Here is a 17,637-nt window from a genome sequence, read left to right on the forward strand (position 1 = left end):
TATATATATATATATATATATATATATATATATATATATATATGACAGTACAGTGATTGAGAAAACAGGTGTAAATTGAATTCATGTATTTGTTTTATGTTAGTATGTATGTATGTATGTATGTATGTATGTATGTATGCATGTATGTATGTATGCATGCATGCATGCATGCATGTATGTATGTATGTAGGGAGAGAGAGAGAGAGTTTGTTTCAAATGCAACCCATCGTATTTGTACAACCAATACAACCCAATAAATTGTAATATTTATGGAAATGATGTGAGTTCATTTATCATTATTTAAATGTTTATGAAAGATGAATACGGTTCATTAATTATGATCAATAATTTATATTAGGAAACAATCAAAACTTCTATGAAATTACATATTCATCAAATTAAATGGACTTTTGAGATTGAGTTGTATTGTTTGTACAAATATAAGGGGTTGTATAATAACCCACCTCTCTCTTTATATATATATATATATATATATATATATATGTGTGTGTGTTACTGCTTGATAAAATGTAGTTACACATTATTAGATGCGTAAACCACTAATCTCGTGTTGAAAATCTTCAATTTACTTAGCGAATATGATTTTCGAGACATTTTTCAATCTCAGCACGCATCACAATACATATTGTTTTTGGTTTCGTGGTGTATAAACTCCAAAGATAAAAAATATCAGGAGGTCACATGTTCAAATCCAAGGAGGAATTAAAATTCCCTTGTAGCCACGGAGGTTCAAATGCGGTGACTCCGGGCTATCTGCAAAGCAGGTGGTGGCCCTGAAATTAGTCGGCTCGCATAACGGATTGGATATCCGAGTTAATAAAAATATATATGAAACATTTCATCATAAAATGATTGTTTGAAACAATTTTATCATCTTTAACAATTTTATGAAAAAAAGATTCACTAAAATAAAAAATGAAATCGACGGTTACAAATAGCTTGGTTTGTATTTTATCTCTTCCCTATATATATATATAGACGAAAAATCATGTGATAATAGGAGTTAAGATGTGTGTGAGTGTGTGTATATATATATAGACGAAGAATCGTGTGAGAATAGAAGTTAAAGTAAGAAATATAAGAAGATATATGAACCATTGATGGACGGAGGGTGAATTATTTTATGAAGTAGAATTCTTTTATGAAAGATGTAACATGCTAAATTTTGAAGGATGTTTCAGGATATTATAATATACAACGCATATTAACCAAAAATCTAAAAAAACTCATTTAATATCAACCAAAAATTTTATAAATTCCTCGCAATTAACCAAAAAACTGAAATAAAAAATCCCTCGAAAAACGGTGGAATTCGGCTAAAAATTACATCTAAAACATAGTCTTAAATTATATTTAGAATATGTATTTATTCTCCAAACCAACAAAATTAACAGATGGTGTTAACTTTTTCATAGGATTAAAACCTTGAGGAATATATTAGGGGCTGTTTACCAAACACTTACCCGGTAAACGCTTACGAGTAAAGTTAACACTATCATTTACTTACCGGATAAGATTTTAGTCCACCAAAACGGTATGGTATGCAACAATTTACCCGGTAAGCACTTACCGTGATAAGAGTCGTCGCTTTCACTTACCGGGTAAGACTCTTGGTTCTTGTCTCGCTTTTACCGGGTAAGATTCTTGATTCTTACCATATTCATCCGGTGAGGTAAAATGACTTGATGCTCACTTACCTGTGTAAGTGTTTGATAAATGACCCCTTAATATGTCTTAAAATTGCACTCGTTCGATAAAAACTATAGGTTCGTCACGTTAACGGGCACTTGTATTGAACAAAATGCTAATAGCATTCACAATATTTTATTTTTTAGATGACATAATATTTTTACAACTTTTCAGTAAAAGAAAATTAATAATACCTTCAATAATACTTTTAAAAGCATTTTAACATTTATTCTTATATATTTTAAACTGATACAATATTCATTCATTTAGTCGATATTCGTTTATCATATTCAAAATTTATAAGCTCTTAAATGTGTTGTTCGTGAAATATCATATGATGCTTTTATTTTTTTTAACATTAAATATTTGTATCATTTTAACCGTTAGAATAAAAGTTTTCTAATTATGTATTTTTTTTTTAAAGTTAATAATTAATTTTATTCAACAAAATAGATTAATTAATAAAAATATGATAAGATTTAAAATGAAAATTAATTACAAGTATATCATTTAAGATATATAATTTTAAAATGAAAGGTTGGATAATTCTATGGGGTTCTGGTTTAAGGTATTAAACAATAATTAATGAGATTGATAATAAAATAAACTGTTTAATTTTATATAATATGATCTATACTATATTATAAAGTATTTGACAAAAACTTTTAAAAACTATTTTTTATGCATGAAGTACTGTTTGTTGATGTATATTACTTAAAATTCAAGAGTACAAATAATTTTACGTAAGTACAACTTATTAAAGCTCTATTTTTAAATTCATATAACTAACTGCAGATAAACATAATCAAATATAGGATAAACATCTATTTTAAACATAAAAAATCTAAATTATAATTAAGATAATCATTGAGTTCTAACAGAATGTTTGATTATTATTTTTATAAAAAATTATATTATTAAACCAAAAATAAATTACTTTATTATTAAAACTAAATTGAATTACAATAAAAAAAATTGAATTAAAGAACTTATACCAAAGAAACAATAATTGTTAAATAGTTAATTTGATACTAATATTGATTGATTTATTTTTTCAAAATTATGTGTTATCTTCAAAAATAAAACCATTATCGATTTTTCAAAACCACATAAAATCGTATTATATCGATAAAAATAAAGAATAAAAACTATACACTAAAATCGAGATTTATCTCACTGCATTGCGCGAATACCCTTCTAGTAAATCTATTCCCCATAAGTCTAATAATCTTTTTAAGAGATTTCGTTTTTCTTCTTTTCTTTCTTTCCATGTCTTCTCACATTTTGAAGAAAACTTATAATTATTTTTTTACGAGTCTTTTCCTCTCGCTCTTACTTTTTTTTTTTGAAAACACAAGTTCTTTTTTACTTCCCCTTTTCCTTTTCTTTCATTTCATTTCCTCCGCAAAGAAAAAGGTTTTGAAAACACAAAATAGTGTTTTTACGAAGCATCTCAAACCAGACGATATAAATGCTCTTTTTTGGTCAGTTCTCTCCAACCGGCCGGTAATTTGGCCGGCATTTTTTTCGTTTTGGAAAGAACACCAAATATAGCGGCCTACCACCACGAAACTTGGCGTGTTGTGATTTTTAATGTTTTTTTGGTCACTGTGGGCATCTAGACCAATTTACAAATATAGACTAATTTCCTCGACGACCAAAAACGCCTGGAGTCATATAAGGTGAACCTCAGGGCCACTAATCCGCTCACCGACCATGTACATGTTTTGTTTTAGTGTGGTTGGAATAGAAATGAGTTTTAGTATGTATGTCCCCAATGTTTTTCTCAGGAGTCGATTGGACCCATCCATAATAAGCTTTCGGTAAACTTTTCAAATAGCAACAAGCTATCAATGGTTTATAGGAGATGCATCAATAATATCAAAGCAAAACACCCCTACACCACCTGCTCAGAACTAATTTCCGTAATCCAAAATACCATACTGGTAGAAACATATTTACCAAATAGATTGCAATTCACATCTGACCGTGGAAGATAGCATGGTTCTGTAGTTGAATACTACATACATAGAAATCTTCTACCTTCTCCATGGGGTCGTAAAAGCTTCCAAGTTATCACTTACACTCTGCTTTGGACAAGAATACTCGTAACCCTGAAAAGAGCTGACTGTTAGCTTATAACCTAGTCATGATGTGTAAAAACTAGCTGATAAGCTAAATGATGATCGATAATGTAAAATGACCTAAAAGGACATGTTGAAAAATTCATTAATAAATTGGAGAAACCAGGAACTTATTGAAAAATACTAAACAAAACTTCTTCAATAAGCTCAATGAAAAGCACAATGTGCCTACCTAGACTGATGGGTGAAACAAGCTGCTAATTATGGCGAAGATGGTACGATTTTCCCCGAGCATGTACCAAATCCAACATTGTAACCATTTCCCTGCAGGAGAGAGTCCACAAAGTCAAAACAATGATACACTAGAAATGTAAAGCCAGAACATCTTATCATGTACATCAAACTTATCAGGAAATTTTCTAACTGAACATAGATCAGAAACCCCAACCCAAATCTCTATCAACTTCACAAGCCAAACATAATTCCCAGTTGCAATCACCAAGTTCAAAATGAAAACCAAACATAATTCCCACAAGTGGCGTTACAACTCTAACGTGTACGTCGTGTATGACTAGCAATTAACAATATCACATGATTTCCACCAAGTAGTGCAAACAACACGAAGAAACTATACGTAAAAAAGAGCACACAGCATCAAGAATTGAAATGTGGTGAAATGCTTGACAACCAGAAACGAGCATCCAACATAAAAAAAGAGAGAAAAAAAAACTTTTTGAGTCAAACCATATGGCCAAGGTTTCGCCAGGAGTCACGTGTAAATTGTAAGGCATGAAAAGGAAATGTGCATGGCTTGGAAAGACACCATAAGATGGGGAATATTTGTTTTTAGAGCCATTTGCAAATGAAAATCTGGAATGGAGAAACACATAGGAGTTCAAATTAAAACATAAAGTACCTTGCAGCAACCACTGAAAATAACTTCATCTCCATCTTCCAAGAATCTACGAGTTGTCTTACCTAAAGGCAACTCTTTTGTTCCATTCCATGTTAACTCTAGCAAGCATCCATAGGATTCAGGTTCCTGTGAACATCAAGCAGCCACCTCATGTACTTTACCTCTAACAAAACATTGTAGAAATAGAAGTCTAGAACAACGTGTAAATGTCATAGTAGCATAAACAAAGCTAACATCTTACAGGTCCACTGATTGTTCCGGTTCCAAGGAGATCTCCTGGCCTCAAATTACAACCATTGATAGTATGGTGTGTGAGTTGTTGGGTAAGTGTCCAGTACCTAGAACAGATAAAATTTTGCCTTTTGAGTCGAGAACTTCTATTCGATTGATTTATATACAGAGAACTTAACAGTTAAAACACCATCATTCATGAGGACGTTACTTCTAGCTACTTAATTTGAGAGCAGAAGGTGCCAAACATGTCAAACAATCACATGCATCTACAGAAATTTCTATAACGAAAACAAGATGATGCTTTATTAGAATTTCTAAAACTAATTTGATCTAAATCAGAGATACCCAACATCAATACTTAAGTATCGTGTATTTTCTTACAAGTGGTTGAAGTTGCTCCTTGTGACGGTAAATGAATCCTCCTCTCCAGCCGGTTTAACCCGAACCTTGAAGCGATTGACAAGTTAGATCTCATAACAAAGAATAATCCACAGAATTTTCAATCTGTATAAACTCCATCTATAATTCAAAGTTAAAAGCATATAACTACAAAATGTGTGAAAATATTACAACTGAATGTCAACAGAGGAAGAGGTTGGAAATGTTTTGTCATCACAAGGAACTGAGGAAGAAATCCAATAGAGCTTTCTAAGATGAAATGACATATGGGTGAGGAAACATATAGACAACTTCAATCAACGTAGACTCAATCTAGTGACATTTAAAGGTCTAAACTAACATGGACTAGGAAAGTTCCAAAGTATATTATTGAGAGTTCAGAAAGAAATGCGTCTCTGAAGAGAAAAGAACACTGTAACATTTCATGAATTTAACTCCTAGCATTCACACCATACCTCCAAAGAAATATCATAGTTCTTGGATATATTTTCTGCAAGATATGGCAGGGGCTTAGGGATCTGCATTATCAAAAGATGAATTAGCATACAATACTAGGAAGTTAAGTTGCAAACTCTACTGGCTTATGGTCTTGGAAGGACAGAGCTACCTGATTGGGAGCATCACAAGCGAATGGTTCTAGAGCATCTAGAGTCACAATCCAAGGGGATATTGTAGTCCCTGAAAACACCAGAAGTTAGGGCATGGTTTTTCTACTACACATTTGATCATTAAGAGTGAGCAAGTTGAGCTAGTTTATCATCAGCACCCTACTATGCAGCAGTCATATTATTTTCTAAGAGAAATAAAGGCCAAGTTCTTACCAAAACTTTTCCCAAGAAAAGGACCAAGAGGTACATACTCCCACGCCTGAATATCTCTTGCTGTGGAGGCCATTGTGTAATCAATGTTAATCGAAAAAACAAATTTGATAACGAACAGCAATGAAAATATACAAAACAGCATACCACTCCAGTCATTCAACAGCACGACTCCAAAAATGTGATCTGCAGCCTCATTGACATCAATAGGCTTTCCTAGGTCATTTCCTGGTCCAACTACAGCAGCCTTGAAGAAATAGACAAACAAGGCAACAGGAGGATTAGTCATAGATAAGCATTGCAGAAGCACGGTGTTGGAAATAGTATTTGTAACTTTAAAAGCCCAAAGAGCCTATGTACCACAAAAGCTCACCATTTCTAGCTCAAAGTCCAGCTTCCGTGAAGGTCCAAAGTACGGTGGAGAGTTGCCGGTTGGATAACCTTGACCTCTGGAGGAAAAACAAAATGCATATAAGATGGGATCTGAAGTCCACATGAAGGGTCGTCCTTCATCTTCAGAAATTATTAGGAAAAATATGTGGAACAGAAACATAGGGAAGGAGCATAAATAAAGGATGTCCAACTTTAATTGCAGAGCATTTAACTTTAAGTGCATAACACATTTGCATGTGTATCTACCATACATGATATATCTAGAGTGTGCCTGCGCATACCTACATGTAATATAAAATCAGAGTGCCTAACATTATGCAGACTGTTAATTGATTTGTATCCATTCCTATAGAGCTGATGCTTATATATACAATACGCGTTTCACTTACAGAAAAGAATCAGATAATAAAATTTCATTGGATACTGTTTAACTGTGAGGATGCTGCTTCAAGGCTTGGGGTTTGAGAGGCTTCAGGAGGGAAGGCTCTGTAAGCAGATAAAGGCCAAAGAGATTCCTTCCAGACTTGAACACCTAACTTTCCCATTAAAGAGAACTGATTTTACCAGTTAGCCAATGTTGAAATGAAGTTTGAATAAAAATCGGAAAATAGTCCTGTATGATTGGTTAGTTGATTGTCAGATACAAACTATTTAGAAGCCACAGAACTTTTAAATCTTGTTCAAAATGTAAATGATAGAGCCAGTTGATCTCCAGGCTTGTTGTTAGCTAGGTATCTCGGACTAACAATAGTGTAACAATATCTAACAGCAATTCAATTAGATCTTCTAGGTCGAATAGATTTGTTGTACCTTGGTCTAACAATATCAGTGCCGGATATTACAATAGATGATGCTCTTCCATGATATGCAATGGGGAGATGGTACCTGAAAGAATGAGTATAAGCAAAGAGGAAGTTTGCAAATTTCTACAAAGGTGGTGTCTGTAATTTGCATAATACATCTCAAATTGTCATACCAGTTGGGATTAATTGGGTTCTCTGGCCCCCTAAATATGGTCCCACAATTCTTAGCATGATGCATGGACGAAAAGAAGTCTGTGTAGTCCCCTATAGCAACAGGAAGAAGCATTTCTACCTGAACCTGGAGCAGTATGTGTTAAATAAGCTCTAAGACAACATAAATATAGAAGGCACATCCGAATGTCTCTTACCATAGGCAAAAGTGCCTTCTCCCTCAAACTCGCATTCTTTTGTAAAGATGGTTCAGCAGCTACATAAGGAAATACAGACATTGTAAATTATAATCATATTTTGAATTTAAATCTTATCAAACAAGGTACCCTCATGCATAATTTGCATTTAACAAATTACAGACAGAATATGTATAAATATATATATACTTCAGGAAAAAAGTAGATTAAATGTCATATCGCACATGATAATAGCTTTTGCAGTGTAGCACGAGCTTCCTTCCATGCTGGTTTTCCTAGTTCCAGAAATTTGTTAAGATTTGACTGCATTCAAAGCAATTAACGTATAAAGAACATGTTAGAAATAGTCTTCATAATTTCATTTTAAATGTGTCCATACTGTTTGTTTGCATTACAATCAACACAAAACTTAAGCACAAAGCTATCCAGACACTAGCTGCATATTCAGTAAGCTAAGTCTATTAAGAGGATTATCGTTCTGCAGGAAGAAGAGAAAAAGATGATCAAAACTGTAAATAGCAAGACACGACAGTTAAAACGTTGAATGTCAAGATTGTCTGTGAAAAATATAAAAAACATTACCACCTGAGAGAAGTACATAGAATGAGCATGACTATGCTAAGGCCATATTTACTTTGCAATTCACTAGATGCATGAATCCCAATTATAAAGTATAAAATCCTACTTAACCTGAATGCAGTACCTATAGTACCATCCGGATGGATAGAATTTGGAAGTATGATCCTCCTTTGCCAAATGGTTTCACAACGTAACAATCAAGATTTTATATTAGCAATTTTGTAGAGTTGCCTAATATTCTGGAAAAATGATATACTCTCAAATTTTCAATATAACAATGAACAAGTACATCTACATCCGATACAATTTGTACAAGAAACATTCTTCGCAGCACATGTCAGGTCATATTGTATCTGTAAAGTATCATCAGCTCAAAAGGAAGTTCTGCCTCAATCCTGCGCCTTCAAGGTGTTAAAGTTAGCCAGTTAACCTTCATCATGTATGCCACTGCAAATATAATACTCCTTTCTACAAGAACTTCACTAGCCACACTTAGTACTTCAATTTCTAATCTCAATTCCGTTAACAACTTCAAAACCAAAATCCTCTAATCTCAAGTTAGAAACCTATTATTTAGAATCTGCGAGTATGTAAACTAGGAGTAATCCACGGAATTTGATCAAACGCCCAGTACTTAAAGTGAAAGTAGATGGATCCAACACATAAAAATCAGATGACTTATGCGAAACTTTAAGGCTAAAAAGCAGTACATTAATATAGAGCAACTGGTAATCAAAAAAAGTAAACTACAACCATAGTTGAAAGAATGCGTATACGAAAAATTAAGAGAAATACAAAATAAAAACCTGATGAAAGCAATCGGAATTGGAAAGTAATGGACCGTCAAACAAACCAGCAGAATGAATTTCGGAGAGATCGAGAACGTAATCTCCGATTGCAACTCCAGGCCTTGAGGTAGTAATAGAACCTCCAGCATGCTTGAAAATACCGTAGGGAAGGTTATGTATGGAGAAGTGTGAGTCCGATTTAACTTCAACAAAAGACTTCAAAGCCATAGTTGATCGACGGTTGGAGCTCCGACGAAAACAAAGGCAACACGAAACAACTTGACTGCTACTGATAAGAGCAGCAGAGTTGTACGAATTGGTATCAATTTAAACGTAAAATGGTCCCTCACGGCCTCACCTACACTCATTAATTAACGAGTAAACTTTACTTTTGGTCCCTATGGTTTACATTAATCTATGAAATGGTCCCTAGACTTTAATAACTATGATTATCGTCCCTATTGTTTACATTTTACTTTAAAAATGATCCCTATACACTAACTCCATTAAATATGTCCGTTAAATAAGGGGCATTTATGTCTTGTTATTGTTTTTTCTTCATTTTATGTGTTTTGATTTTACTCAAAGGACCAAAATTGTAGTTTACCTTTTTTATATTTATATTTTATTTTTAAAAGATGCTTATATCTGTATTTTTAATCATATTCTTAGCATCATCTCAGTCTAAAAATTTGGATGGGTTCTTCGGCTTCTTTTTCAAAATTCTCTCATTATCTCATCCCTATATTTAAGGAAAATCTTGAAAAAAAACCTCGAAAACCACAAAAAAATAGATGAAAAAATATATCAAAATGAATGTCAGATTATAGATAATAATGTGATTGTTTTTTTGGTGTAATTTATTTCACTTAATTTTTTTATATACGCCGATTTTCTATTTAAAAAATGGTGTGTGATATTTTTATAATTTTCTTAAAAAGTGGTTATAACCATATTTTTAACCATATCCGTTGAATCATCTCAATCTAACGGTTTAGATGGGTTCTTCGACTCTTTTATTAAAGATTGTCTTTTGATCTCATCATATATTTGAGGGAAAACCTTGAAAAAAAAACAAAGAATCTATTCAGACCGTTAGATTGAGATGATTCAACAAATATGGTTAAAAAGCTTGTTATAACCACTTTTAAAAATATAAATAGATATAAATATAAATAGATATATATAAAGTAAATTACAATTTTTATCCTTTGAGTAAAAGGATAAAAAGCCATAAATGCCTCTTTTTCCCTTAAGAAACATATTTAACGGAGTTAGTGACCAGTACTGTTTTCAAAACAAAATACAAAAAAGTAGGGATGATAATTGTAGTTATTGAAGTATAGGGACCACTTTCATAGATTCGTGTAAACCATAGGGAACAAAATGGTAGTTTACTCTTATTTTTCTAAGGTCCCAAAATTAGGTACGTAAATTTACGAACGAAAATAGCTAAAATTTATAGGTCGTTTTACTTTATAGTATTTTGTATTTTAAATTCACATTTTAGTCGTTCTTTACCATGGTTTTAAATATCGTTTGAGGCATACGTCTCGAAGCACGCCTTAAGACGAGGCAGTCCAAAACCGCACCTGAGGCAACGGCTATTGAGTCCCGCACCTGAGGCTTACACCTTGGTTCATTGAGGTGTGAGGCTCTGTCGAGGCATATGCTTCAGATAATATGCTTTGGTAATGTTTTCTATTAGCTTTTTTATAAGTTTTATGACAGTAGTAATACTTTCTCTTTAAAATGTGTCTTTTTTATTTTAAAAAACTAAAAATCAAAGCCAAATGACCCCAATATGTACTTTTAATATTTTAAAACTCAAAAAAGCTAGTATTTTCTCCTCTCAATCAAAAAGTGTAGTTTGACCATTCTTCTTCCTCAAAGCAACCAATTTTTACACATTCTCTCAACCTATCTTACACTTTTTACTCTTTCCTCTATCGAGAATCACTGAACCGACCTCTCTTAGTAATTTAGTATTATATCTATATACATATATATATATATATAGGAGCGATCAAATAAAAACCGTCTCCATTTGTGTAAACCAATCTCACACATCCATTTTCTTGATCAATGGTTAAGATTGATCAAAGTTATTTAAGAAAATTAAAAATAAAAAAATTGAAAATATATTTTATAATACCGATAAGGGCAAAAGGATAAAACCAAATATTCATTTATTTAAGGAAACTATATCATGTATATCATGTTATTAATGAAACTAATCTATTTTTTGTAAAATAATTTATTATTTTTACGTTAACCTTTATTATTATTAATGAAACTAATTTATTTTTCATCTTGCAATTATTTCATGACGAACCGCCTACATTATGCACCCATTTCATTTTTCATTTTATCTACTGAATGGATCACCTATGCTATCACTGAAACGAGTTTCATCATGAAAGCAGTTCACCACTCATTGTTCAATTACGTCATGAACCAGTTTCACCTTCATGAAACCTGTTTCATGTAAATTAATTTCTTTATTTTACTCATGATTTGATGCATTCTTTCCTTTACTCTTTACAATCTTCAAGATTCAGGAGTAGGTTACAATCTTCAAGATCCCCAAGCAGATTCATCATGTACTCGTTTCATCATGCAATTATTTCATGACGAACCAAACAAATTATGCACCCGTTTCATGTTCCATTTTTTCTACTAAACAGATCAACTACACCATCACTGAAACGTGGTTCACCAGGAAACGATTTCATATTACTCATGAATCAATTACAACATGAACCAGTTTCACCTTCATGAAACCTGTTTCATTAACATTATTTTTTTAATTTGAACCATAATTTACGATTTCATTCCATAATGCACTTCAAACTTCAAGACCCGTTTGCAGATTCAATCTCATAACAATATATCAAATTCAAATTTTTAATATTATAATATAATTAAATATTTACATATTACCATTTATACAATTTCATTTATTACGTTTCTTTAATTAAGATTTATTAATAACTTCAATATTTAATAGAAAATATTGTAAATGACCGAAATATCCTTATTGATTAAATTTAATTAGAAAAAAATGGAATTTTTCTATTGGTCGAAATTGGTTTACAAGGTTTCTTGAAAATGCACGGTTTTCATTTGAACGTGTCCATATATATATATATATATATATATATATATATATATATTGTGTGTATATATATACACATATTTTAGGTATAGACATTTATACATCGAGGCTTATGCCTTGGACCGCCTCAAGGCTTACGCCTCTCCTCGTTGAGGGAAAACGCCTCGAGGTCGGAGTCCACCATTTAAAGTCTTGATCGTTACGTAGAAGGCTTATGCATATGCATAACGAATGGTTCTTGGCCCAAAAAAAGTAACAGAATCCTTACGCATATGCGTAAGGTTTCTACTTAAGGATTTACACAAGATTTCTACGTAAGTATTATATTTTTTTTTGTTGAAAGCCAATCCTTACGCATTTGCGTAAGCCTTCCGTGTAATGATTGTCTAAAAAGCTAATCCTTACATATTTGAATCAAAAACTGATTAAAAGGTGAAACCCTATTTACTAATTGACTATCTATATCAATTTTTCCAATTAAATACTCTATAAGTTATGATTAACAAATAAAAATGAACTTATAAAATCGATTATCCTTTATTTAATTAAAAAACATTTAAAAACTTTGTTATTATTCTCCATCATTTTAAATGAGTTTTTTTAACTTTCCAATCGTGCGTATATTCAAAACATATGATTAAAAAAACTTGAAAACTACATTTTATTTATTGAGTATTGTTAATCAAAATATATTATTTAAAGTTCAAGATTACATGTTTAATGATGGACTGAAATAGCTTCTCAAATACATGATGAACATACATAATCTGTACCCACAGTAACTTTTCATACAAATAAACCTCTATATCTAACAAAAAATTTGTTTATTGTCAACAACTCGATAGATTAGATGTGTCCAAAGTCATAATTAAAAACCATATGCTCAAATATCGATTTTTCAATTCAGTTTTCGTTTTCTTTTGGAGACCGAATCACCATTAGAAATTGAACCCAAATTCAACGATTGATGATAATAACGATATTAGAAACGAAATTATGATTGATTGGCAATGAAAATAATCTATCGAGTCAAAACGAAAAAGTCCAAACCCGTTATGCTCTTCATCAAGATGATTCCAAAACAAAAATCAGAACTTGATATCAAAACGAAAACGCCAAAACCCGCTTTACCATCGTCCTTGTCAGATGTCAAAACGGAAATCAAAACCCACCTATCTTCAGAGAACAAAAAAAAAATCAGATATGGTTTCGATGGAGAACCAGAAACGATGGAGAGCAACAACATGAATCAATTTAGAACCAGAAGGTGTGATAGTACCTGGGATTGATGGGGAACAACAACAAGAGGTCGATTGAGAACAACAAGAGGATCGACTTTGTTCCCGATTGCGAGAGACCTTATCGATTTAGGTTCCCCGTTTGAGCGCTTGAGAGAGAGAGAGAGAAAGAGAGAGAGAGAGAGAGAGAGAGGGTGAGTTTGATATGGAATTATGAATCAATTTCATTGATGGGATTATTATCGAGTACGGTTAATTGTACTCCTTTACATTGCTAAATGCACCCCTCATTGATGGGATTATTATCGAGCACGGTTAATTGTACTCCTTTACATTGCTAAATGTACCCCTACTTAATAATATTTTCATCACACACGTCAACATCAAAACCTACTTTTTACATTCTCAATACATAAATGAACCTGATATTTAAATGAAAATTACAATTCCATTGGTATCCTTTGCAATCGTATGTGGTAGAGCCCATTTCATGACCCGTCCTTTTTATTTATTATTTGTTGTTGTGTACATGTTGTACTTTTACTTGTACTTGGTGCTGATGTTGTTGTACTTTCATTATGAAACAAGTTTTGACTTTTGAATCATATTTTTGTTATACACTCCTGTACACCATCTTCAACCCAAATACGAAAACAATAAAAAATTTATTTTAATAATAAATAAAAATACCTCTAAAAAATTAAACATATTTATTTATTTATTTATTATTATACAATTTTATCAAAACTCAATAATTATAATACATTATTCTTTTTGATAATTAACAAATATTATTATTTAATTCTTAAAAATTTATTTAATGAAGTATTTATTATTTCGTTAAATAACCAATATTATGTATTTTTTAAATTTTTGGTAATGGAAGTTTTATTTCATTAATTATTTAATTAATATACAAATGTTGGAAAAATAGAGAAGTATATACATAGAGATGTAGTATTATACAATCTTTTATATGTGTACAATCAATACAATACAATCTCAATCGTCCATTTAATTTGATGAACATATGATTTAATAAAAGTTTTGATTGTTTCCTAATATAAAGTATTGATCATAATTAACGAATCATATTCATCTTCCATAAATATTCAAATCATAATAAATAAACTCTCATCATTTCTATAAATATCTCAATTAATTGGTTTACATTGGTTGTACAAATGAACATGGTTGCATTTGAAATATATTCTCTCAATATATAATGGATTGATTGTAGATATTACATGTGATATTTAATCATGAATTGTTGATGGATGCTACCCTTGATTCCAATCCCGACTCCGGCCCTGTTCCATGGAGCTCGATAGACAGGAGAACGAGCTCAGCAACTCCCGTGGTCAAGATATGAAGTTTGAACCCAATTCTTTTGAGAAGGAGCTGGTCAGAGTACGACCTACAAATACATCGAGCCCTGTCTTCTTCTCTCCCTCTCTATTTACATTTTATTCATGTTAATAGTTTTATTTTTTTATAATTTAGAAATGTTTATTTTATTTATCATTATATTTTTCCCGTTTTGCAATCAATGTAGTAAAAAAGCTTTGTTTTTTGTACAAGAAAGTTTGGTAGGTGGAGAATAGGGATAGGAAAATAGGGTTGGGTTCGGTTGAGAATGATAAATCATAATTGAAGAGTTCCATTAGATAACATTAGAACGGTACTGATGTAATGCAGATACATATCGATTTTAATGTTTCGTTTTTATTCTTTGTCTTTGTGGATGTTATAATACGTTTTATGTGGTTGTAAGAAAAATGGATAATGTTTTTATTTTTGGATAAAATATATATTTGAAGATATCATAAGAATATGAAAAATTATAAAGGTTAAAATACATATGAACTAGAGAAGCCCATATCAAGATTTCTTTGTCAAACAAACATATTATTTTGAAATCGAGATTGAAATCTGAACAACTCACAGGGGCAGTATCGAGGAGGATGAACACGCTCTCGGTTCTTATTTCTCTTCCTCTCAGTTCGTAATTGTTCTTTTAACTTATCGATGAAACAAAAATCAATTGAGATGGTGAAGTCGCTCGATTGATGAAGCACATATTGATTGAGAGGGTGAAGTCGATCGATTGAGATGCTGAGGAGATTGATTGAGAGGGTGAATTCGATCGAATGGTGGATTAGAGATCGATGACCAATTTCGTGGAGCAAGGCGATAGGTTGAAGTCGGTCATCTAGATAGTCTTTAGGATTAAGAGACAAATAAGTGGCTAGATTATTACTTAATTTTTTAGAACACAATAAAGAATAAGAGGCTCTGAAAAGAAAAAAACGGTTTGAATTGTCTTATGTCTGACCGACTTAGACATAAGTGGTAAAATAAGAGCTCTTTTTAATAAATTAAAAAAAACACCACCTTACTGAATAAATATTTTGTAAATAACCCAAAATCTCAACAACTATCAACTATAATTTTTAGTTAATAAAAATAGAATATATAATATATAAACAATTAATTAATAGAAAGCAACGTTGCAATTAAAATCCATGGTTTTCTAATTCAAAACTCGAAACCAAATGGCATAATACGGTTCGGAAAAAAAATACAAATAGTAAATGGTATCACGATAATCAGGTTTAGTGTAGCTTAAGTTAAGGCGGACAGTTTAGAGTGAAACACTCCTAATTAAAATGAATCCAACGAAGGATATATGTTCCTTGGAAAGAAAGATATCATCTAACAAGATGTTGTCTGATTGGTTTGAGCTTGGACTCCAAAGGTCAAAAGTGTCTAGAGATCTCAGGTTCAAATCTAAGAAGAATTAAAAATTCTCCTATGGCCACAGATGTTCAAATGTGTTGACTCCCGGCTACCCGAAAAGCAGGTGGTCGTCTTGGAATTAATCGGCTTTCATAGCGGGTTAGATATTAAGGTTAATAAAAAAAAGATATCATCTCAATAACTACACTGAAATTGTAATTGAATTTATGGCCATAGTCTGTATCACTCACTTATGTTGATTTTGTTGTTGACTAACGGTTTATGTGACTTGAAGGGAATGTTTCATTTATTTCTCATGTTACAATTTATATTGATAATTAATCACTTAAGTTTATATTTATAACTGCTTCTGAAAGGCAACAAAACCGTATTGAGAATAACACAAACACAATACAGTCAACAAAAATATTCTACAAGAAAAAGATAAACAACCCGACAAACCAAAAAGTATTATACAGAAAGACATCAAAGCAAACACGAAGCTCACAGCTGAACCAAGAACTGAAACCCCAAACAAGAATCCAACATGTAAGTCCACAAAGGCGTGTGATGATCCCGGATGGAGAAAGCAAAACACGAATCGAGTAAATTGGTCGTTATATAATGTTGTTTAACAAAGAGAAAAACAACTGTACATTTAGAGAAATCATGATCTTTCAAAGACGTGGGATTATAAACTAGAATTTTGGATTATGATTCTAAAGTTTGAAATGACACCCTAAACTTAAATCCTAACTTCATCAACGGTAACAGGCACCCTCAAGTCCTGTCCTACACCAAGTCTATAGGTATTAGAGATGGCCAAAATCCGGTCCCAAGCCGGTCCTTAACCGGTCCCTACCGGTCCTAATCAAGACAAAAACCGGCGGTAACCGGTCCTGCCATAACCGGTCCCGGTGAAATACCTTGTAACTGGTCAAGCTTACCGGTAACCGGTTAAGGAATTCGGTCCCGGTTCCGGTCCCATAACCGGTCCCATCCGGTCCCGCCCAAAAAAAATATATTTTTTTCAAATTTTTGTTTATTAATAAATTTTTAATATGTTATTAATATGTTTGTAATATGTTGTTTTTAATATGTTTTATATAAATACGTTTAAAAATATGTTTTGTTATATATATATATATATATATGTATATATATATATATGTATGTATATACGTTTAATTTTCTAAATACGTTTAAAAATATGTTTTGTTATATATATATATATACACGTTGACTTTTGTTGACCGGTCCGGTCCTATAACCGGTTACATAACCGGTTCCGGTCTTAACTGGTCTCGGTCCTAGAAAACGTTAAAATCCATAACCGATTCATAACCGGCGGTCCACAACCGGTCCCGAGCCGGTTCCGGTCCTCCGGCGGTTACGGGGCGGGCCGGGCCGGGCCCATTTCGCCATCTCTAGTAGGTATCATGTGATAGAC

The 17,637-nt window shown here is 32.1% G+C and overlaps 1 protein-coding gene across 1 annotated transcript; it reads right to left on the reverse strand.

Annotated features, from left to right (window-relative positions):
* Window positions 1-3,498: 3,498 nt before the first annotated feature.
* Window positions 3,499-9,394, reverse strand: LOC112509448 (fumarylacetoacetase). The gene is made up of 15 exons (XM_025114415.1): window positions 9,111-9,394; window positions 7,950-8,028; window positions 7,726-7,784; window positions 7,531-7,655; window positions 7,365-7,439; window positions 6,535-6,610; window positions 6,309-6,408; window positions 6,165-6,224; window positions 5,951-6,021; window positions 5,799-5,861; window positions 5,326-5,390; window positions 4,952-5,048; window positions 4,711-4,836; window positions 4,027-4,118; window positions 3,499-3,824 (listed from the first exon to the last, which is right to left on the reverse strand). Exons 1-14 carry the CDS (start codon window positions 9,318-9,320, stop codon window positions 4,056-4,058), a joined length of 1,269 nt encoding a protein of 422 aa, XP_024970183.1. The 5' UTR covers window positions 9,321-9,394; the 3' UTR covers window positions 3,499-3,824; window positions 4,027-4,055.
* Between the last annotated feature and the right edge of the window lie 8,243 nt (window positions 9,395-17,637).

The sequence above is a fragment of the Cynara cardunculus genome, assembly GCF_001531365.2.
Source record: "Cynara cardunculus var. scolymus isolate 2C chromosome LG 3, CcrdV1, whole genome shotgun sequence".
In the NCBI taxonomy this organism is placed as follows: Eukaryota; Viridiplantae; Streptophyta; class Magnoliopsida; order Asterales; family Asteraceae; genus Cynara; species Cynara cardunculus.